The following is a 25167-nucleotide window of genomic DNA, read 5'->3' on the forward strand; positions in this document are numbered from 1 at the left end:
TTCATCAGATGCTTTTTTTTTTTTTTTTGATGTGCTCTTGAGCACGCATTTGCAGGCTCCCAACATTCCAAAGTTGTAGAACGCAGCATTCACAAATTGTGATTTGAAAAATTGCTGAGGGTGTCGGAGTGTGAGATTAAAAGTGTTCTTTTTTAATTATTACACATTTACAAGCTGGGAAATGTATTTTTTCCCTCCAAATCAATTAAAAACAACTTTAATGAGGTTGTTGTGTACATGCTTTAATTGTGATTTGTTTATAATGGCTGGCTTCCTAATTTATACTACAGCTCGTTTAAGGTTTTTTTTCAGCAATTTTTATTATATGGGTTGTAAATGGCCTTTGTTTGAACATTTTTGACGCAGGTGACTTCAGGAAATGCCTCTTTTTTTTTTCCACATAAATGTTTTTTCATGTCTTACAAAACCAAGATTTGTCCTTCAAGCTTTGCAAGAAGAAAGAGAGATTCCCGTTTTGGAACACAAACTACAAGGTCTTCTGACGAGCTCACTCAAACCAAACATGCTACAATAACAATAACAATGCATGCGCGCATTCCAGAAGGAGCAGCACAAGGTCCATTGAATTGGAGCAAAAACTGTTCCAAAAACACACGCATTCTATGTCATTGATATCTACGATTGCGTATTTGGGCTACATGAAAATGATATAATTTTTTTAGAGAGGGGGGTAACATTATTAAGAGGCAAATTTGTGAGAGAGAGAGAAAAATTCACAAATTTACGAAAAAAAAACATGACTTTTTGCGTGATTATAAAGTGGTAAATTAGCGAGGAAAAAAAAATGTCACAAATTGACAAGTAAAAAAGTTGAATATTTGCAACATTATGCAGTGGCAAATTCGCAGACGGAAAAAAACTCACACATTTTCTAAAAAAAAATTTGCGGCATTATAAAGTGGCAAATTTGCCAGAGAAAAAACGGAATATTTGCGACGTTATGAACCGAAAATTTTGCGAGAGAAAAAAAATCACAAATTCACGAGAGAGAGAACTTTAATATTTGTACAGTGGCAAATTTGCGCGCAAATAGTATATTAATAGTAAATATGTGCATCAGTAATGAGCCACATGCTGCATCACCAATGATGATCTGATCACGTCCGGCAACCTTCTCTTGTTACAAACACTGGAAGGTGTCGTCCATTTTTCACTGCAGTCAAATAAATGTGAACTTTAAAAAAAAAACAACCTGGCAGCACTCCCTGTGGAACTCCTTTTATTGGAGCAGACTTTCACAGGCTGGACCTGCGCTGTGCCTCCGGTCCGGCCCGGGGATTAATAATGTATATGTGCGCGCCCAAGGGATTAGTAAACAGGGACATTATGATGGAGGGCGAGCGGACGGGGCGATCCATCTTCCTCGCGTAATCATGCGGCGGCGCTCCGGGTACGAGGGGAGGCTGGCTTTGCACTCGCGCTCGCCGGGCCCGCGGTGGCGGCCCAGCTCGAGCTGCACGCGCGCACGCACACAACGCAAGACCCCATCACAGCGGGCCTGATGAATCGCTTTGCCTTGTTTGCACTGCGCGCCGCGCTCTCGCCGTCACAATGGCGGCGGGAATAATAAATTCCCGTTGGTCGGCGAGTGCTGTTTGGCCGGCCGAGAGCTTCCATGTCAACATTCATTAGCATTTAGACGCGCCGGCGCAAAGGTTTACTTAGCAGATGAGATGAACGAGGGCCAAGCGCTCTGCACTCGGAAACAGTCGGCGGGGATTACGGGAAAGTTTACGAGTACGCGCGGGGAAGCCTCGCGTGTCGACATCAAATTGCGCCTCCGTTTCGCTCAACTAAATCATCAACAATTTAAAACTCGATCCCTGCTTTAAAACGCTCATTTTAAGCCCTAAACTAAAATTTCAACACTCATTTAAAACCAAAACCCTTTTTTGAAACTCTAACTAACTTGAAAGCTGATTGCAACTCAGGCTTACTCTTAATCCCGTCTTGAAACCCTAACGATGTCTTTAAACCCTATTTTGAAAGCCCGAAAATCGTCTTGAGCTCAACTTTGCAAGCCAAACACTTTTTGTCAGTCCTGTTGATGCTAACGTAGTCAATGAACGTCATGGATGTCGCAGAGGAGACAATCCAAGGCGTTGTTGTTGTTGTGTCAGCGCCTTTCCAGTTATTAGCACCATCAACTCATGTGTTTCGCCCTTAATTAGTTCATCAATTAAGGCCGAGAATAAGCAGGCCGCCCCAAAATGAGGTTACAGGCGAGATCAGCAAAGTGGCGGATTTCATCAGCGAAGTCGTCTGATAATTAGTCGGACACGAGCGGACGTCGCCGCGCGTTGTTTTATTTAGCGGGCGACAATAAGCGACGGCGGCTTACGCGGTCTCCACGGCAACCCCGTCGCGGGAATTAAAGAGCATCGGTCCCGGTTAAGAGAAAACGGCGGCGTTAATGCGGCGGCGTTAATGCGGCGGCGTTATCGTCCGAGCTCTTAAATGGTTTGTTCTGTGTAAACGCTAATCCAGTTAGCGGAGCATCAAACGAGGTCTCGGCGCTTCATTAAGACTCGCACGCACGCACGCACGCACGCACGCTCATCAGCGCAAGCAAACAGACAGCCGTCGTCTCAAAAGGCAAATATTTCATTATTTCATCAGCCAAAGTGCTCTTCAAACACTCGTTTTGCTTTTAAGGAGGCGGAAACGCGCGCAAACAACAAGATGCGTTCGAAGACCAGTTTGTTTGGATTTCAAATTGTGTCAAAGATGTCGTGTCAATTAAAAAACAACAAACGACTTTAAGGAGTTACGTTGATGTTTTTCAGCAAAATAAGGTTTTGAGGGTCAATTGTTGAACCAATTTAAGATTACGAATTGAATTAAAAAAAAGTGGATGGAATTAAGTGAGTCCAAAATCAACCGTCAGCCGACTTCCTGTGTCATTTCTGGCTTGGTTTCTTGAGACTTTTTTGCAGGTCCAGTTACGACACACCTTCCTACCAAATTTCATGTTGCTCGATCAAACTGGCTTTGGGGGCTGATTTTTTTTATTATTATTTTTAAATGTCCAGCAGTGGATTATCAGGTTTAAGGACACGTCTCCCAAATTTCCTGTCACTGAGCGAAACTGGCTGCAGGGGCGAAAAGAAGCTCAGGAGATGAAGAGGGCAAGAGAGGCCTGCGGGACCCCCCCCCCCCCCAACCCCACCCCCCCCCCCCCCACCCCCCTGTGATGGAGTCACTAGCAGGGAGAGTGTAATTGTTCCTGGAGAGAAGACGCAAATGGGAAGAGCAGCGAGGAACGCCGGCTGGCGTGCGCGGCGCCCGCACGAGACACGAAGAGGCGGCGGTGGCGGCGGCGGCTTCAAAGCGGCTTCCAACAAACACGCGCTTCACTTTTGATATTTGATTTTGATTTGGTTTTGTCTCATGCCAGAACCGTCTTATTGTGAGCGCGGCCGCACAATATGGCGGCTTAATTGAAGGGCTGCAACACATTTATCTTCTATTAGATTAGAAAGCAGCGCCCTCAGGTGGAGGCATCAATTACTACAAAGGGTTGAAGGGCTTCATTGGAGTCACACGCACACGCACACGCACACACACACGCACAACATCCTGCCTGTGTGACTTGTCCATCCATTTTCACTCATGTTGTGGGTCGTGTGCGAGTGGTTGCGGGTTCCACTCTCGACTCGTCGCCAGTCAGTTAAGCTCGCAGTATATCTTCATTGAATGATTATTTCGGCGCAGTTTGTCCTTTTCCTTACTGGAGCAAAACGTGCATCGCGTTATTGTGGATTACAATCGTATTAAATACCTCTGACCTATTTTTCAATAACCACTTTGACTCACTACTGCATTTTAATGTTGGTCATGCTGCTAATACTTGGAGAGCGAAGTAAGTGTTTGTGGAAGCGTTAGTTCATGTGGAAAAAAAGAAAAAATATTCAAAACCTGAAGCTCTGAACCAAAAGGCAGATGTTGTTTTTTTAGAGCTATTTTTTTTTTTATGAAAAAAAAAAATGTTTCCATTGTGAGGACGGCGCTTAGCCAAACAAATCATCATGTCGTCCTCCACAGGAGGAACGCGAACGCAACATTCAAGGAAGACGTCCCGATTGACGGCAGGGAGACGTTTTGACGCGGAGGGTCGAAGAATCAAACGACAGCACGCCGGAAAATGGCCCACATGGTCATTTGAAGCAGGTATGGCTTCTTCATTTGTTTTTTTTGTGGGTCTGCTCATGATAAACTACCAAATTCTTTTAATCTCAAGGGCTGAATCCCCCCCCCCCAAAAAAAAAATGGGAGACAAAGTTTTGGTGCAGGACATCTGAAAATAACACTGAATTGGCTGCTTTGAACCAAAATAGGAGCCATTTTGTGTTCTTGTAATGAAAACCTTTTTGTGGGTCCACTCATAACAAAAATGTCTACCAAATGTCATGTTGCCGACTGAATTTGAATAGAAAAATTGCAAGGTGCGTTTTATGTAAATCGTCAGGTTTTCAAACCTTAATTGCAGATTTCTTGTGTCTTTCTGGGCCTGGATTTTTGTGGGTCTACTTATGATAGACCTGCCTACCAAATGTCATGTTGATAAGTCACAACAGCTTTGATGGCTGACTTTCAAGGCAAAGTTTGGTGAGATAAAACATTTCCACTTTGAAGGCTTCTTGTTTTAGGCGTGCTTCGTGAGAAGTTTTTGTGGCTCTACACATAATTGACATGTCTACTAAATTCCATCTTGCTAAATCAAACGGAATTTTCAAGGTGATGGATGCCTGGAAATTGCAAATATCACCCTAAGAGGGTTTCTTGAAACCAGAATGGCAAACTTGTCCTGTGTCTTTTCTGGAATGACTTCTCGAGACTTTTTGGTGGCTCTATTCAAGCTCGATGAGTCAACCAAATGACATGTTGCGAAGTCAAACTGGCTTTGGGGGGCTGAATTTTTCTATTTCTTCTGGTGACGGAAACCTGGAAATGGCCAACATGGCCTTCAAAACCAGAATGGCAAACTTCCTGTGTCTTTTCTGGAATGGCTTCTTAACTCTTTGACTGCCAGACGTTTTCAGAAACAGGACGTCGCCAGTGCCAGCCCATTTAAGCATTTTGACTGATCTTTCAAGGTCCACAGAAAATTTTGTGTTTGGACTATGGAAACTACTACTAAATGAAAGATTGGACTCTTATCTTTCATCAGAAAAAAAAACAGTTTCCCAAAAAAAAAAAAAAACTTGGTGAGCGTCTTTTAACGTCTTTGGCGCTCCTCCGTAGGATTTTACTAAACGTTATTTAACGTTTTTGGCAGTCAAAGAGTTAAGAATTTTTTTTGCGGCTCTGCTCATGACAGACATAATTTTGGAAAACATTGCAATATTTGGCTTTGCTGAAGAACCCTAAAAACGTCTGCTTCAAATAAAAATAGCAGACTTCATGTACGGCAATGAAGACTTTTTTTGTGTGCCAACTGCTGATAAACATTTCCGACAAATTTCATGTTTCTCAGTCAAATTTGCCTCCGGGGCTGAATTTCTGAGTAATTGTGGTCGGTATGGAGATATTGACGTGGAATATGTTTATTTTCATGTACGCAAGCCGATTAAATGATCTGCGCGTGCCGTCTTCCGGTATGCTTGTTTCGTAGCCGTCGATGTCGGCCAATGACGAGAGGTGCGTGCGTGCGTGCGCCCGTCCGTGTTTGTTTCCTGCTGTTCTGATGTACGTAATGAATTCACAGCAGCCACCGGTGAGTCAGTGCGGATCAAAGAACAGCCTCGAGTGTGCTGCCCATGTCACACACACACACACACACACACACACACACACACACACACACACATGCCAGGTGTTTCCGAGACCACCGCCCCCTCACTCTTGACCATCTCGAGCGAGCGAGGTGGGCCCAAAAATAACCCCAACAAAAAAAAATACAATCCAGCACTTTCACAATGCGCTAATGAGCGTAAGCGATGCTGGCGCGCATTCAAAGGGTTTCCATGGCGACGGCGGTGCAGTGCCAGAGTCATGACCACACGGGCTGAAAAATAAATAAATAAACGGGCGCTACTTCAGCAGCGGCGGCGGCGGATGGGAGAGAATCGGCATCGGCGTCGTTCCCTCCGTCGCCGCTCGCGATTGTGACTTAGCGGAAAACATCCGACCTGGCACTTGTTGCGTTCCAATCCATCGTTACTTTCTTGGAGAAGCTGCAGGCTGCTTCTGGCTGCTCTCCAACGGCCATTAGCTCATGCCGCATTTGCACGACGGGTGCCAGCCAGCGGTCAGATCATTCAAATGGGCCACATTTTCATCTTATTTTGGGTGTGTGATAATCCATATATGGCACATTTAAATGTCTACACGTGCACTGCACTTACGGCATCTTAAATTCATAATATGTGCCTGGGGTTGCCAGATTGGGGGGCCGCTTAGTGGCCAGGGGGGGCCTAAGCCGCTGCGTGGTCTATTTTTAGGCTGGGACGGACCTGTGTTCAACCATCTGAATGTATCTGTATTCGGAGTGGGCGTGGCTTAACAAAAATGGGTGGGGCTTACATGAATACATTATGGCATTTTTCTATTATGAAATTGAAAAAAATTGATATGGAGTTTTATAAGTTTCTATATTTTTTGTTTATTTGAAAACTTGACAAAACAGCCTGATAAAAATTTAAATCAATGATTTTGATCACAAAAGAACTGTTTTTCAAAAACCTTTTTATGAACTCAGGAAATGTATGTGTACCTAAAAATTGAGAATTATTTTTTTTTTAAATGACTCACAATAGTAAAGAAACTATTTACAGAACAAGCTTTTTTATAACCTCGGGAAAATAACGCTGAATATTATGTTGTCATAGCAACACAGATTTATTTTTCTATCGTTATTAATAAATCCTAAAATTGCAAATCAAATATATTTACTTACCTAATTTTCAAACGTATTGACATAATGTAGGCTTAATACTCAAAAAGTAGCATTTTTTTTTAACTGAGCAAGTCCTGTGGCATTATGGGAAAAAATGCTACGTTACAAGCATTTAGCCTACAAATCGGTTCGACCGCGCTTGCAAATGACATTAGAATGTAAACGGCAGCCACAAATGTTGAGTCCACATTGTTAGTTCCGCGCTTCCACTGTCGTATTCTCTTGTCTTGGCCGCCTCCCACCCAACGAAACCGCCAGTTAACACAGCAAACACGCGCTCAGTCCACATTGATTGCAAATGCAAACATCCAAGTCAAGTCGCTCATTTCTATGCGAGCGACGACGCCTTCATTCCGCTGTTGAAACAAGACCACCAGGAGGTCCTTAAAGCAAGCCGGCGCGTTGACCGCATTGCGCTCGGGTTATTCATGGGCCGCTAAAGTGCTGCTAAGGAGCCCTCCGAGGACCGCCGCGACGCTTGCGCATTCACGTGCGGCCCACTTGAACTCACAACGCCGGCCCGCCATGAATATTTCATCGGGACCCCCCGCAGCGAGATCACCCCCCCCCCCCCCCCGGATGCGACGTCACGTTTACTTTTGTTCCGTCGCTATCGACAGAGCCGGATCGTAAGCGCTCAATTTCTCGGACGATCGGGCTCGCTAAACCGCTTCAGTCGGACTTTGGCGAGTGTGAAAGCGGACAGCAAATGTTAATCGGCCTTTAGACGGACTTAAAGGCACCGAAATGTGGTCAAAGAGAAAAAACACGACAAAGATCTGCTGATCTGTTTTTCCCCAAACACGTTTTTTTTTTCTTCCCCGCTCGCATCAACTGAAGGATTGCAAAGATGTCATTTGTCGAAAAGACTACCAACAATTTGAACTGGAATCGGATCGTGGTTCAGATGGAGTCCATCCCAGCTGACTGACTTGACTGGTCACCGGCAGTGGAGCAATCACAGATAGAAAAGAGAATGAGAGCTTTTGAATTTGCCGTACCAAATTTTAAATTCGATTTTTTTTTTCTTAAAGTATCGATCCATCTGCGCATTGTTAACTCATTCACTGCCATTGACGGCTATAAAACTCAACAATTAATTTTAACTATTTCTATTAATTTAAAAAAATGTTATTTTATATTTATATAAATATATATTTTGTACAAAAGTATGAAAACCTAGATTTTTTTTAATTGTACATTTAGAACAGATATAACATGTGTGATTAATTGTGACTTAACTAGTGAAGTCATGGAATTAATTACAATTAAAAATTAAAATTTTTAATTGTAATTAATCGCATGACTTCAATAGTTAACTCATGATTAATCACACATGTTATAGCTGCTCTAAATGTACAATATTTTTTTTTTTAGGTTTTCATACTCTTGTTAACAAAAGTGGATTTTTTTTTTTTTTACTTATAGAAATAGTTCAAATGAATTTTTGACGTGTATAGCCGTCAATGGCAGTGAATGAGTTAAAGTCTCGTCATACTTTGGAGTCGATACGTCACGCTGACCTACCTGGAAAATGCGCATTTAACTAATGAGAACCACCGCCGCCGCCATTAGAAAAACCGTCCCACCGTCACGCCTCAGAAAAAGCCACAAAGAAAACGATGGGATGTTTCTTTTAATCGGGAGAAGGCAAGACGAAACGTATGAATTTTACAAGCGCTCTCGTCCCCAAGCCAGTTATTTTTAGAGATTTTTTTTTTATTTTCGGGGGCAGCTGCAGCCGAGCGCCAGCAGACAGAGGTTTCCAATTACGCCGCAGTGGAGGATGAAACAGGTGGCGCCTTTAATTGCTTTCTGCTAGCCCACCAACGCTAGCCTTAGCCGGGAGCCGAGAGACGCTCGGCGGCCAACGACGGCGTCCAAACTCAGCCCTGAGAACGTCCGGCGGCCAATCCGAGCCAGTTTTTGCATCAAAGGCGCAAAAATAACAAGCGCTGTTTCGTGAATTAGCTCGGCGTCCTTTCGGGATTGCGGAGAACGGAAGCCGTTTCATCTCCAAGGCTCGGCCGGACGTGTGGGACGCTTTCTATACTTTTGGGGATTTTGAAGGAGACGCAATTTGCTGCGCTGCGCCGGCGTCCAAGGCCGGCGCAGCGCAGCATGAATATTCAAACGCATCCATGAAAATGGATGCAAACGGAAGTTTGCACAACCTTAACAATTCCTCATCAGCTGCAGCAAAAGCACATTCTGCATGACAATATGCGTTAACTTGGACGTGTGTGTGTGAGGGCGTGTTTATATCACATCATGGGGACCATTTTCTGGCTTTTTACTATCATTGTGGGGACCACGTGTCCTTGTGGGGCACTGTGTTTTTTTTCCCCCCCTGGTTTAACTGCAACTTGTTGGTCAAGACTTGGTTTTAGAGTTTGGGTTTTAATTTGGGGTTAGGGTAAGAGTTAGAACTCATTTGCTCCCAAAAACGTATCAAAATGTTCTATTTTAAATATTACCATGGTCCCAAAATGTTTTTTTTTTAATTCTAGAGCATACAGAAGGCTTTGATGCAGCCTCTGACCTGAAGAGGTTGCTTAATACAAAGGTAGTTATTACAAAAACGGCCAGCAGGTGGCAGCAGAGTATAAGAGATCAACCAGGGCCGTGTTACAAATAGTCCTTTCCCTAATTGTTTTCAACAGGTTTGTGAATAAAGAATGAAACTTAGCTGTATTCTAATGCTAATTGCTGCAAAACCGAAACCTGATGAAAGAAGACACAAATGTTTTTGGGGTGGGAGAAAATTGACAAGGTTTCGTAATACAAGTCCTAACATCAGGACCCTATTTTGCTAGACAGGCGCATGCAAGTAGCGTAAAAACTGGCACATCTTTATTTAGTCAAATTTGGGGAAATTTGCCAGACTTGCTGGCCATTTTTTTATTAAACAATCCTAGCGCACCTGACAATTTGGTGACAGAAAGTAGATGAGAACTTAGCTAAAAGATGAAAGCTATTTTCTTGTGATAAAATATCTGACAATGTATTTTAACAAGTCAGAATTCAAGAACAACTCTTTTTGCAATATTGCGCCTTTCATTCTGGGGAAAAGTGCCTTTTATCCCCCCCCCCCAAAAAAAAAAAAACGAAATGTGAGTGTTTGTGTGTCCATACTTGTCGGCTGTGCAAGTGGTGGCAGTGATTGCCCCGTGTTCCCATTTGGCCTGCAGCTAATCACTGGAGTCCAGCCGCTAATCTTCAGTATCGCGTGGGCATCAGCAGAAGGGCCGGCAAGCGGCGGGGGGGCGGCGGGGGGGCGGCGGGGAGGCGGCGGGGAGGCGGCGGGGAGGCCGTTTCTTCCAAGAGACTCGCAAACTGCAAACTTCTCCAATTGTTAACCGTGTGGCAGCAAAGCCGATCTGGCGTCAAGACTTTCTGTTTTATCACTATCTAAAAACCTTTTTTTTTTTTTATGTTGCGGTCTGCAGTGAAAGGTGTAACGTTTGAACGTGTATTCCAAAGCTTGTTTAGGGTTTGGAAATGGAAATGGAAATGGAAATGGGAACCTCCGTGCTAGTCGAGCTGGCAGAAAAAGCAAAATGACGCTTTACCCACATGTCCATTATCGGCCAACGAAGTCGGAATCGAAATCTACGAGCTGGACCACCATGAAAGGTCGGCAAGCTGGCACGAGACGCGTCGGCGCTCAGCGGCGCCAGCAGCTGGCCCAGCGGGGCGTCTGCTCCGTGGGGGGGGGCGCTGATTGGAGGGGCGCGATCGACGGGCAACTCTTGATTTTCAGCTCGCTCATTAACGTCCCTTCGGAGGTGATGATGATGTCACAACTGCCTCCGCTTGGCCAACGCGGTCGAAAGTCAAGAGGGACGCTTTCAAAGTATGCTAGGACTTAGATTTCAACAAAAGGTAGAATTTTAAATGAAGGTTTCAAGCCTGGTTGAGTGTTTCTAGGCACAGTGAGGATTTCAAATTCATTTGTAGGCGTTTGAAGCCAGGGTTAGTAACCATGTCTTGAAACCTAAATTAGAAAGCGGAACCCAATCCTAATCCTTGAATCCTAACCATGTCTTCAAAGTCCATTTCAAAACTCTAACCCCAACTTGAAACCCAAAACCCTGTCTTGAAACCTTCATTTAAAATCCTAACCATGTTTTCAACCAAATTTAGAAACCCCCAATCTTGAAACCTAACTTGAAACTGCAACTGGATTTGAAAAGACTAACCCTGACTTCAAATCTTAACTTGAAACCCCAAACCCGGTCTTGAAACTTCACTTGCAAATCTTAACGCTACTTTAAAACGTCCGTCTAAATTTGCATAATTATCCAGACTTGACGCTTGATTTTGAAACCCGAATCTGTGATTGAAAACTTTCTTCTTGTGCCTTTCATTGTCGCTGACACTGATTAGCGAGCAGCAGGCGCGTTGGCCTCGGCACCACCAGATGGTCGCCGGTTCGACTTCCCTTCCAGCTCTCAATGTCGCCGCATCCTTCAGGTAACGACTCACCTCGGCCTGCGCTCGCTAACCTGATTTTTTCTTCTTCTTTTTTTTGGTCGGCCATGACACCGCGTGATGATGGCTGCGCGAGGCCATGTTTTAAATATATATATATAAAAAAAACGCACAAAGATACTGCGGCACCGTCTTCTTGGAGACTGATCGTCCTTTTTGCGTTCGTTCACAATTTATTTCACCTCATCAGAAAGCTTAACCTGACGAGAAACCCTAACATTTGTTTGAAACTCTAATCTTAATTAGAAGCAATAATCCTGTTTTAACAACCTTTATTTGAAACTCTAATTCAGTCTTTAAATCAAATTTCTAGCGATAAAACTAATTTTAGTGTATGATTTTTATTTTTATTTTTTTTACTTTCCTTTTTTGTTTACAGACATTTGAATGAACTTAATATAAAATATATATTTAAGACTTGGGGCTGTGCAATGAATCGAAATTCAATTACAATTTCAATTATTACAATCCACAATTACAAAATCAGCATAATCGTAAAAAAATATTATTAATACTAATATATATATATATATATATATACACGGTTTCCAAAATTGCCCATCTTCGCGTCCTTTGGAAATGTATTGTAAACTTTGCTGAGATTGAGGAGAAATGTTGCACCCGTTGCAAGTGTGAAGAGGACGCGAGGACGCGAGGACACGCGGCGAGGACGTCCTTCCTGCAATGCGGGTTTGTCCTCCCGTCAAGTGTGCAGCCGCCGGATCCGCGGATACGCCGGCTGTGTGTTGGGATTTGGGCCAGGATTGAGCAGTAATGGTTTGCGGTCCCGGAGGATTGTTCTGATGAGGCGCAATTGGACTCATCTGCTCCTTCCATCGATTTGTTTTTGGCCGCGCTTCACTTTTCTCAATTTTTAACGACTTGTGAAGACCATAATTCTATCGAACACGGCCGGGCCGCTTCTTATCCCGGCTTTGTTTTGATCGCAGCCTGAAAGTCGTTTGGGTCCGAGCAAGAAGCAAGAAGACGAGAAGAAAAAAAAAAACAGCGCTGATGGAATTCAACCCATTTGAGGCGGCAAACGCGTCCATGCGGATCGTCGGGCTAATTGATTTTCATGCTGTCACTTTGCGGATGAACCGCGCGGGTCCGCCGCGGTTATTGGAATAATTTTGTGGATTGTTGCATGAAACACAAATGACGTCTCTGAGGGGCATTTTCTCGGACTGCGCAATCTAATCGGATCGATACAAAAATTGCAGCATTGTGCCATCGCAACTGCACACAATTATCTTTTCGATACGCACCCTGCGTTTCAACGGTCCAAAAATGAAAAGAAAATAACATTAAAGCGCAGTATTGAAAAGCGCATTTCGATGTCTGTTAAGCAAACACTACACTTCTTATTATGCTCGGAAATGTTGTTATTGTTTACGGCTATTATCTTTTCTAAACTATATTGATAATGAATCTTATTTTTTTTTATATTTTAAACATCATTTTGGTAATGTTCTCCGTCTTATTTGACTGTTATCGTGTACCGTTTGAGTGTCAGGTCAACTTTTGGCTCCTGGTTTTTGTGATTAAACAGCCACAAGACACAAGAAGCTGCTGTTGTTTTTAGGCGGCAAAGTATTTGAAAGACTTCCCACCGGGGGAAGGCGGAGTACAGCCCAGCTGACGACACCCTGGACTTCCATTTTTGAGACCTAATAGAACAAAAAAGTAGCAGTTGACTTTTTCCTCTTCGGCCGAAGTTCATTAAAGCAACATTAAGTCACGGAGGAAAAGAGCAGCACAAGCGGGGTTCATCCACATTTTCTGCCGCCGCCGCCGAATCCTTGAGGAGGGAATCGAGCGGGGGCCCACAAACCAGGCCGAATGGCGTGGAATCCCCCGCGGACGAGGATTGGTCGTCCGCTCACTTGGTGCACGCGACCACCGATCGCCGTTAAAGACGGGGCCGGTTCTTGTCGGAAGCCGAGCGAGCGCCTCGTCTCCGTCGCCGCCATTTGACAAACAAGACCGAAGGGACGTTTTGGTGTAACGAACGGCGCAGATGTGAAGACGGGCAACCCACATCGACTTGGACTTTCCCTGGAAAACATGAAATGTGTTCTGTATCGGAGGGAAACCGAGGACTAAAATGCTAATCCCGCAGATACGCACTTGAAAAAAGAAATTTGGGCTTTTGAATTAATAACATCGTTTTTTTGCTTTAAGATGACTTTGCCACAAATTTGCATGCGTATCAGATTTGATTTGCATTCCTGTGATCCGGAGAATGTATTATCTGCCCGCGATTCAGCATCTCTTATCTGGAGCGCTCCCAATCAATGGAGAGCGCCGCTGAATATGGATTAAGGATGGATATCTGAGGCGGCTCAACTTACATGAACTGCTTTACCCGCCAACTCTTTTATTCATATTTGCCTTCGTTAGACGGACCGAGCGGCCTCGCAACGAGCCCTTCCCTATCGGAGGGCGCCGTCGTTCCCAACCTTTCCTGAGCTCGGCCCGGGCGCATCTTTTACATGAGCAGAATCTGATGGCACGCCACCAAACAAAAAGTCACATCAAAACCTTTCCGCAGTCTTTTAGTTCAGTTGACTTTGTGGAATGTTTTATCGGCGGCGTTTCACACACGGTCCGGCAGCGCTTTCATAGCGTTCCAATCGGGACTTTGCAGGGTTTGGCGGCAGCGTGTCAGTGGAGTGTTTTGACTAAAAACTAAAACGGTATCAACTCAAATGAACATCTTTCTTTTAGGGCTAAAAAGAAAAATTCTGAAAAACTGATGAAATACTGCTAAAATAATACAGAAGAACTGTTGCCTCACTAAGAGTATTGAATTGTTCTGATTGGTACGCAGTCCCATTTTTTCGATATCGCTCGTCCCGATTTGCGTCGAGTTCATCCTCGCTGACTTGGCTCGAAGTGCCGTACACTTTGGACTTGATGCTTTATAGTAAGGGGTACCAGAATTTCAAAATGGAAAAAACTGCTACATACTACAGTTTAGCTGGAAATTGAACACATGGCAAAAAAAAACAGCGGGACATCGGAACGGAACTTGCGTAATATTGGGACAAATCGGGTTGACGAAATTTGCCGTGAGTTGGAATGCGAGCCGCTACATCGTGATAACTTACATTGATGTTTCTGCATTTGGCAATTTATTATTATATTATATTATTAGTATGGGATTTTTTTTAATGGGCTTTAGGTGAACTGATGAATACACACACGCTCGCACGCACGCACGCACACACACATACACACGCACATACACTTACTCACCCACATACAAAAAAAATATATATATATATATATATATATATATATATATATGTGTGTATATGTATATATATATATGTATATATATTTAAAAAAAAAATTTTAATTGATTTGTTTGTTTTTAAAAAAAAAAAAAAAAAAAAGGAATGCAAGGCTCAAAAAACAGGGAAGTCCCAGACCAAACGAGATGTCGGGTCACTCAAATAAACCCCGAAAAGAATCCTTAAGTCTGCAAAAAGCAGAAGTCGAAAATCGATCGAGAGTCACATTTCCGCATTTTTTTTATTCACTTAGAATGATCCGTTTTATTTTCCTGAGAAATCTTGGAATGAGGTCATTTCACCCCCAACAACTCTGAACATTAGGATTCCAAGTTGCGTGTGGACTTCCAAACCGTCAAACCAACAAGCGTCTCCGTCACCGCGAGGACGCCGCGCCGATTCCAAAATATGCCGTTTCTCTGACAAAAGGCAGACGGGGATATCGCGCCGGCTGATAAATGATCCGCAAGTCAGGAGGATCTCGGAAGAGATCGCTTCCATTCTGCGGGGCGGCAAAAGCGGCAAAAGCGGCAAAGGCGGGAGTGTCAGCCTTTTCGCAGGCTGACTGATTTGGACTGCCAGCGCCGAGAAGCGATGAGGACCTTGCAGATTTATGATACTTTTTGCCACCGCGTTAAATATAGACTTTGAAACATGGCGCTCACAAAGAAGCACTTTGAAAAGCCTTATCGGCCGCAAAAAGGATTCATGGAGGAGGCAAACCGCAGTCCCAACTTGGTCATTTATTCTTACGGGAGCCGACGCGAGGCTGAAAGTCAAATGAAATGCATCGAAAAGTGGACGACTGGAAATTGTGTGTGAAGGCGGAACCGCTGACTAAAAAAAAAAAAAACATTCAAGCATGTGGAATCATTTGGAATGATTTGCAATGATACTGAATGACATGAAATGAGCTGAATATGTTGACGTTGGAATTTCTTAAAGTAAAAAAAAATAAAAAATGGCATATTGAAAATTGTTCATAGGGTAAATTTGAATAATCAGAATAATTTAAACTCTCGGAATCTCTTATTTTGAATGTGCCAAAGGAAATGAATGGTACATAATGGGGACATTTGGGCCTCGATTGGAATGGATGCTTGAATTTTCAGGTGAAAACGTTTGAATTATGGGAAAACTTTTGGAATACAAAAAAATTGTTGAAATTGGAATGATGCGAATCAGATGAATGATGTGGAAGGAGAAGTGTGAGGAATACAAAATATGTACTCCCCTAACTTGTGGAAAAATAACAAAACATGAATGAAACGCAGCAGAAGTGAAACATGACTGAAAGACTCTTTAAAACATTTCTTAAACGCAGCTTAAGACCACTGAAAAACTAAAACCTACCCAAGAAGTGGCCTGGTGTCTCGTGTTGACACCGAAAGCCCCTCGCATGATTTGTTTGACAGTTTTTGCACCGCAAACCTTAAACGATCTGAAACACTGGCCAAAAAAAAAAGCCGAAATAAAGATGAAAGAAAGCCTGCTAAAACATCAATGAAACAAATCGAAAATAAACCTGAGACGCGACAAAATCCCTCTTCAACCACAAAAACATCTGCGAAAGTGGTCAAACATGGCCGCAAGACGACGTCAACACGCCGGGAACGGTCCAAGCTTCGTTGCCGCTCGTTGGCTTCGTGATGAGTCGTCCTCGCTTTCTGCTGACTCGTGGCGGTCTGAGACACAACGTCGCCGATGATGCTGAAGACCGCCAATGTTGCAACGTACCGGATCCCCCCCCCCCCCCCCCGAGCCCGCCATATTTCTTGGATTTGGATCACGCTTTGACATTTGAATCTCTGCTTTGCATTATTTATCAAGACTGAGACGTGCAAGCGGAGTCTGCGCATCCTCAAGTTCAATTCTTTGAAAATCCCCCTCATTAACCCCCACCCCCACCCCCACCCCCCCTCTAGGACTCTATTTCAAGCATTCCCTGCGTTAGAATGGTGAAAACTATTTCTGTGTTCATGGAAGTAACATTTCTAAAATGACATTTTCATCTTGCAATAGTCTGGATTAAACAAAAACGTCTTTTGTCCGACAGAATGAGATGATTTTTTTTTTTCTCATACAACTATTATTCAAGTGTGTTGACGTATGTTTGGGTTCGTCCAAATGAGCTCCAACATTCGGATCCGTGGCCCAATCGACTCAAAGTGGACCAACAAAATGAGGCTGTGTTTATTTCCCAACTTGTGACCTCGCTCGCGTTTCTACGTTGAGTGGATTTGCGGCTTTGTCCCCTGATTTTCTTCAGGACAAGACTGTCATGTGTCCGCCAAACTTTTGAAGAACTTTCACTCCGTTCGTCCCTGGCCCGATAATGGGAAGCTCATCGGTTCCCACGTCCAGTTAACCTGCAGATTACGAGACAAACGGTCCGGCTGAAGGTGGACTGCAGCAGGTGATTCCGCCCTTGCATCCCCTCAAAGGTGCGTCCGTGCGCTCGGCCCCGCGCACGCTTGACTTTGATCTTCAAAGCCGACCTCCCTCCCCGCCGCTGATTGATGGATGGCCGCAGCATTGGCGCCCGCTTATCCGCCGGGCGGGCGGGCGGGGGGGGGGGGGCTGGATGAATGAAAATGTCCTTTATCACGCGCGCATCGGCGTCGTGAGGAATCGTCCTCTCGCGGCCAACGCATTTCTCCCCACGCCAACGCTATTGATTAAGCCCCGGCTGATTTGGGCGGCAATTATGACCTCATCGCTAATCAATCTGGTCCCGGGAGACGGCGCACAAACACGTGCGAGTGTCAGTTATCAGCGAGGCTCAGGGATCATGAGAAAGTTTGGAGGCGCGCTAATGGTGTCATTGGGGACGGACGGTATTGGCGTCTCGTGTTGTGTCCCGGCTGTGATCGGGCAGATTAACGCGACAAAGATTAAAGACGGTCAACGAGCAGGTCCGCCCTCCTTGATGACTTTTTTATTGGCCCGCCTTCATTTAAACGTGCCACTCAACTCGGACTTGGGATTCCTTCTCATTCTCGTCTTGTCCGCACTTGCAGCCTCGTCTCAGAGTGAGATTTGACAAAGACTGAATTGATCAGGGTGACGGTTTACAAGACAAGATTCTTGAGGCATTTTTCCCCGCCGGCGTTTCCGCTTGGTCCGATGCCGCTCTCGCAATTGTTTGTAAAGTTTACTGTTGGCGGTTTTGCTCATCGATTGTTTGTCGCTCGTGTCCCGTCACCGCAAGGACTGAAAGTCCTCGCGATATTAGCAGACACGATATATCGTCGGAAGGCCAAGACTAGGAAAAGACTGATCCAAAACACCAAAGGATCGACATCACAGGAGCAGGATGCGACTCCAGTAAAACTCCAAAAGGCTCAATTCAACCATTGTGGTCCTCAACTATAGAATAGTCTGCAAAAGGTCCGCAGAGTCTCTAGAGACACTTTTTTGCACCTTGTTTGGGGGCCAACCATGGTCAATCCCAGTCACTGTCTGTGGGTTGTCATCCCGCTCAGTGTGGATGAGCTCCCTTTGGGTGCTTTTCCTCACATGGTTTCTCTGTGCCCCACCATGCCTTTTGACATAGTTCTCAGGTTGTGTGTGTGTGTGTGTGTGTAGGCGTACTCATGGCGATGTTGGCGGCAGCGGCTGGGCTTTTTTTATATATTTTATTTATTTTTTTATTTAAATAAAAATAAAAAAATATTTTAAGTTTTTATTTATTTTTCATTTTTTTCTTTTATATTGTACAGTTGCATTTTTATGTATAAAAAGTGCTCTATAAATAATTTTTGATTTGATTTGATTTCAAACTTCTTTCTAACTTTTTAGTCTGAATTTTTTGGAAGCATTTCTCACAACAGCGGTATATTTATCATGAATGCCCACATGCCTTTTACGTTTTTATTTTCTCCAGTACCGTGTACATGCTACGTTTTGTTTATCAGTTTGATGTCTTCTTATTTGTTCTTTTCCTTTTTGTACGCCTAGAAAAATCCAAACGTGTCCGTTTGCCACCTCATTTCAAGTTGGCAGGAAATTGATCCCCGATCTCAGCTGGTTTTGCAGCACACGGCGGGCGACGCCACAAAAGTTTATTCAAGACTTTTACGCGTGACTGAACGACGTCCGTTTAAGCACGAGCAGTTCTTAACGCCCGTGTTGTGTTTTTACGCAGCAGCAACGGCGTTAATAATATCATCGCCATGGAAACAGACATTTTTTGCTTGAGCCAGCGTTGCCGTGTGTTCCTCATGCCGGCGTAAGGTTGCGCGCATTTGTTTGTTCTTTTCAAAGGTATTTCTATATGTGGACTGTTTTTTTTTTTTTTTTTTTTGGTCTGCGTCCTTGCGGGACGTGAATCCACGCAGTCATTATCCGAGGAAGAGAAAGCTCCGTGCGTCATTGCTATTAGGCGTCTTGGAGTTGGGGGGGCTTGTTGAAAGCAGAGGGCAAAGCTGGGCGGGTGCATTTGCCGGAATAAATCCATTCATTAAGGAGGGTTGGTGTGGGGGGGGGGGGGCTCCAGTTGGGAGGCTTTCAAGTGCCAGGGCTGCTTATAAATATACATTTCAACAAAGTAACCTCCTTAACAATGAACTTGTGTATCATCATCATCATCATCACTTTAATAAACACCTTGCCTGCGCGCACACACATCCACGCGTGGCCTTGTTAGCGCAGCAGCACATTATTATTAATACATGTTAATTCATGCTTTGTTTATTTGACTTGGGAACTCTTGGAAGCGCGTTTCGTCACAACACTGGCCATGAAGTCAGATGTTCCCAAAATATCAACAGTCCCGAAATCCCTCATCCAACTTGAGGGAGGAATGAAGTGCAAATACTTGATTACTCAACCGAAATGGATTTTTGAGGTATCGCTACTTAAGTATTTATTTTTCAGACAACTTTTTTACTCCCTACATTTGAAAGCTGATATGTCATTTCTATTCCTTGTCCAAATAGGCTCGTTACTTTCGTCTTTGTACCGCGGTCGTGATTTTTGGTTGGTTTTGATGGATTGAGGTCTTCAGGACTTACAAGGAATGTCAAACGGGCGCGGCAGTGACATGGAGGGGTTCGGGTTTGCCGTAGGAAAATAATTGAAATGCACGCATACCGTAATCAGCAAGGCCAGGATGGAAACTGAAATCTGGCAGTCCACGATTACACTTTCCATGGTTCCAAATCTTGGAGATCTGCGTCCAAGGTCTCAGGATCGAACCACCGTCCCCGGGCATGGAGTCCCTAAGCACAGCCGGGGGTTTTGGCCGTCTCGGTTTTTTGCTACTTTACGGCGGAAACGGACAAATTTGGAATTTTGGACCAAACCTTGGAAAGTTGGATTTTAATTTTTATGATTTATTTATTTTAGTTGTTTGTTTGTCAGTTCACAACATTAGCAAAGCTATGGGAACAAGTCATTCAGAGTCATTAGTCAGGTTTCCATCCAATTGTTTAGAATTTGTAAAGCGAGTTTACTGAAAATGTGCAAATCGGACGTGCGACTTCTGCCCGTTTGCATCTGTTCTTCTTGTGCAAATATTGAGAGGTGACTCCGCCGCTGTAGGTGGCGCTATACACCTTAGAGATGTGATCCACCAGTCATTTAAGAAGACCAGGAAGTGACTGCGCCGTGCAATGACATTGTAGGAGTTTGCTTTTGTGATTCTTGATCAACTTTAGTGTTTTTTTTTGCTGTAATCCAAAATGACATATTTGCTTCTTTAATGAATTCCAAAAAGATTTCTGTATCGTCGTCGTTTGTCGTCCGCCTTTGCTTTGTGACCACAAACGTATGTGTGACGTCATGTCCGGTCAAGACCTGCGTTTCTTGGCAAAATCTGTTTTCATAGCCCAATATTTGCATTTTCTTTGCGAATTTTAGGCCCTTTTTCGAATTTCTAGCGTTTCCATTCCGTTTTATTTCCGCATTTCTTGAAAATTCGATTAAAAACGTGTGGATGGAAACCCCACTATTTTGTGAGTATAAACATATGCAGAAAATCAAATAATAATAATAATCAGTTAAAGTTGTCAAAACAGGTGTATAATGAACAGCAAAAAATATAATTTCAGGGTGTGTACTTTATTACATTTATGAAAGGAGTACAAATCAGTACTTGCTTATACCCAAGTACAGAGTTTGCGTACTTCTGCCAGCCCCACCGGGATTCCCGCCAACACCCCCTGGGGAAGAAAAAAAAATCAATATCATGGCCGGGAGTACGAGTTGGAGCAAAGCCGTTGAAGTTAATGAAGGCGCTGAGATGTCCGGAATGTTTACTTGCCGTGTTCTCCCAAAAGACACTTTGAGGGATTTTGTGCGCGATTGCGGGTGTAAATGAGGTCCGGATTTGGACGGCGCGGCTGATGTATCACCGCGCTCAGCCCAAGCGACACGCTCACCTCGCCTCGCTCCGCTCTTTCAACACTTTTAATAAATTGGCCCGCTCGCACTCCACCTTGTTGATGGATGGAGCCGGGTCGGGATCTTTATCGGACCGCGTTTACTTCGGCGGGACGGACGAGCCGATGCGGACGTGACGCTTTTTAAAGGGCCAAACGTTTGCCTGCGGTCCGATCGTCGGCATCCGGTTTTTATGACGCGCGTGTTGATTGTCGTTTTCTGCGCTTATGCGACAAAAAAACATCTCGTGGGTTGAAGGCCGCCAATTTCAATGTCGACATTTGCAAAAAGTTTCAAATCATCAAATGACTTGAATGAGATTGTGAAGTCATTTGGCCGTTGTTGGCAGTGCGGTGAAGGTCACATCCGAGCGGCGGCGGCGGCGGCGGCGGCGTTACTAATTGAGGGGACATCAAATCTAAAAATGAGATTCAACGTGTTGCACCTCAAGCGTCGGGTTTGATTGGACCGCCGGCGTCGCAGATGATTTTTGTCAGCCGTCAGCTGCTGCGTGGCAGATGTCACAGCATCGGTTGTCATGGCGATGTATTGCTTTTCCGAGGGGAGCGCCAGGCCTCAACTTGCCCGACTGCTTCCTTTGGGATCGGAATGCTGCTCCCGTTTCCTTTTGCTCTTTCGTCTGCTTTGTCTTGACTCGTATTTCAGATGTTTAAAATAATTGTGTTGGGGTCACCAAACTTTTTGATTCCACGGCAACTGATTGGCGCAAAGGGCTACCAGTTGCATACACACTTCTTAAACAACAAGTTGGATCACGTTGCATTTAATAACATGTTTATTTTGTTGTTTTTATGTAGTTGTTTGTGTGTTATTTTTATTTATTTTTTGGTTACCATGTTGAAGTTGTGGGAGGGAAATGTCAACTCGAGCAAAGTTGGCTACAAAAATTGGTTGAAAAAAAAATCTCGAAATGGGGGGCGGGGTCTGAGTTACCCGAGTAATCGATTGGATAATCAATTCTAAAAAGATTTGTTCGGGACAGCCCAAGTTCCGGATGAATACCAATATGCAGCACTCAATTATTTTCATACATCCATTGTTGGCATTTTCCAATTTCCTCGAAAATCACAATGCTCCATCACTGGCGAGCCGGTTTTGGAACAGTTGGTGACGCCTGACGTGTTCATATTATGTTCTTATAGCAGCCTAGCATTTTTTTTTAAGCCCCCAATATCGCTCGTGCTGAGGAAGCAGATCACGACCAATCAGGGCTCAGTTTGCTGACCAAACCCAGAGAACAGGTGAGCCATGATTGGTCGTTACCTGCTTCCTCAGCACGAGCGATGTCGTCTTCAGTCGACAGCAAGTGGAACTTTTGACTGCTGAAAACGTCTCAATGAGTCGAGTATCCCTTTCGGATGTTGGCCCGACTTTCCTTTTCGGTCCCCAGTTTTTTTTATTGTTTTTTGGTAGATTTTGACCTTTTTTGTTGTCTGGCGTTCATTTTTTATTCGTTGCGGTCTCTGAGGCCATACTTGGGGGCTCGTCCGGGATTTGTTTTATGACCCCCATGATTGATTTTTGATTGAATCTAAAAAGTCGAGCAGCAACCGAATGATCAGCCAGGTGCGCTTTCATTATGCATGAAAGTGAATAAAAGCTTCCCATTGCACGGCCGTTGCAGCATCGCGGGGATTTCTCCTTCGCATTGAAAGGGTCCGCGTGAATGATAATCAACGACACCAAAGGCCTCGCCGCCACTCCCGCCGCGTCTCGGTGAGTGATGGCGGCGGCGGCGGCGGCCCGAGCGCGCCGCTGATGTTTCACCTTCAAGGCTGACCTTGTGATGTCGATTCGCCCCAGATAAAAAAAAGCTACAAGCCCTTCTGGACACCCGGCTAAAACCCGCGCCCTCCTGCCCCTCCCCTCCACCACCCTCCCGCCCCTCCCCCTTCCCACTCGCCAAGGACGCGTACATCATGTCTTTACTGGCCAGGTGATGCATGGCTCCTATAGCAGCTTCCATTTATTCTGAAAGTGTTGAGAGGCAGTCGCCGCCGCTGTGAGCGCCAGCGCACGCAAACATGACGTCAACAATACTTATCGTTACCGCTAATGATGATGACTTATTGATTTGGTGGAAAACGTTCATATCAAGCCTGAGACTCGGCTGTCTTCATGACTAATAAAAAAAAAAAAAAATGGAGTCGGTTCTGTGATAACCAAGACAATCGTTAATCATTAAGAAATAAGAACGTTGATTTCCATTTACAGCCATCAATAGAGTAGTAGATGATTATTAGTGTTGTTCCGATATCGATACTGGTATCGGCAGAGGCCCCGATACCACATTAAAACAGTGATATCGCTGAGCACTAACGAGTAACTCATTCTGACGCTAAAGTAGCTTGACTTTGGATGCAGCATCTTCGTGCCGAGCGAAGAGATCCTATTGGCCCTTGAAGGCTCTCAACCAATGGCAGGACGGCTTTTTCATGTTGAGAAAACAGCGGCCGAAACCGCAAAGCTGGGTTTGGGAAAAAATTGATTTCTCGGAATCAATTATTATCACCTGTTTTTTTTTTCGAACCCGTGCTAATGCAAATGTAATCAAACGTCCTCAGGGGGGAGTTTTGCTCTTATTTTTATTTCCAACTCCTGCTAGATGTAATATTAGTCTACACACATCAAACTGTCGCCGTTGGCTCTTGTGGCCACTCTTGGCCAATTAAAACACGTGAAATATTTTTGTTGTCAAATGGCTTTCATTCAAGATTCAACACTTAAAAAAAAAAAAAATCCAAATGACATTTGTTGTTTGTTTTTTTTGTACAAGGGAGTCATTTCTTGTAAGCTGCTTAGTTTCCAAAAGAGGCCGTAAATGGCTTACCGCACTCTAATGAGGTAAATGAAGGAGACGATTGCAAAGCACAGCACTGAGAATACAGCAAAAATAAAAAATAAAATGATATAAAAATGTCTAGGGTTGTTTTACTACTTTCATATTGAGCAAACTGCAATCTGAAAGGTTCAACCAAATAAATATGACATCATTTCTAGACAAACACCACAAGAGAACTCAAAATCAAACAAGGTCTGAGGTGTAATTTGTATTTCTACGGTTAGAGTCGTAAGCGTAAACTTTCCAACAGTGAATTCCAACGATGAATCGATTATCAATCCGTCCGTCCGTTTCCTGAACCGCTTATTCCTCACAAGCGTGCCGGAGCATATCCCAGTTTTCTTTGAGCAGTACGCGGGGTCCACCCTTCAACTGCTTGTAATTGATTATCAATCTAAAAAAATTTTTTGGGCCATCGATTACATTGTTTCCATACCTTGTCCAAATGCTCGGAATCGGAATCATTTGCAAATGATTCCAGACTAAATCACAAATTGAAGGCGCCAACACGGAAAGTTTGTTTATCGTACAAAGACAACAGGAAAAAAGACGTATGGCTCGGTGTCAGGGGAGGAGGCGGCGCTGTCGGGGTCGTGATGGTGTGTGGGTGCCGTGGGTGCCGTGGCGGGGAGGGATGCTGTACCGCTGCAAAGACACACTCAATGCTTGAAATTCATTAGATATCCGCGGGAGACAAAGCACTGACAGGTGTTTATGCAAATCAGCCGCCAATGGATTCATCTCGCTAATGGTGAGAAGCGGCGGCGGCGGCGGCGGCCACAGAATGATGCGGGCGAGGAGACGCCGGCCCACTTGTGTCGTCGGGGAGTACATTGTGCCACTTCGCGCACACACAAACACACAGTAATTGTTGAAGGATATCTGTTGTTGCGAGAACATATGGCGCATCTTTTAAAATTCAATCCTATGCATATTTTCTTCTCGTTTTGACACTTTAATGCATTTTAATGGCAGGTGGCGCTCATTTGCATATTTTTTTTGCTCGCCTGAAATGAACGTGACATTTGTAAGTGCTTCAATTATCTTGGCCCCTTATTAAATATTAAAGTTATGTAAGCTGACTAGCTGGCTTTGCATCATTCATCATTCATATCAGTTCAGACGGAAAACAAACAAAAGGTCAATCTAAGACTGATACCGACACGGTTGCTATAAAAAAAAAAAAAACATCCTTGAATACAAAATGG

General features: G+C 44.2%; 1 protein-coding gene across 1 annotated transcript in view; it reads left to right on the forward strand.

Moving 5' to 3' along the window:
• The first annotated feature begins 4099 nt into the window (after positions 1-4099).
• The window catches only part of LOC144040445 (cadherin-10-like), an 83240-nt gene continuing 62172 nt past the window's right edge, over positions 4100-25167 (forward strand). Inside the window, exons 1-2 of the mRNA XM_077554626.1 lie at positions 4100-4191; positions 11309-11395. Coding sequence (XP_077410752.1) covers positions 11377-11395 — 19 coding nt within the window. The 5' untranslated portion in view covers positions 4100-4191; positions 11309-11376. The remainder of the gene's footprint in view (positions 4192-11308; positions 11396-25167) is intronic.

This window comes from Vanacampus margaritifer, chromosome 20 (assembly GCF_051991255.1).
Source record: "Vanacampus margaritifer isolate UIUO_Vmar chromosome 20, RoL_Vmar_1.0, whole genome shotgun sequence".
In the NCBI taxonomy this organism is placed as follows: domain Eukaryota; kingdom Metazoa; phylum Chordata; class Actinopteri; order Syngnathiformes; family Syngnathidae; genus Vanacampus; species Vanacampus margaritifer.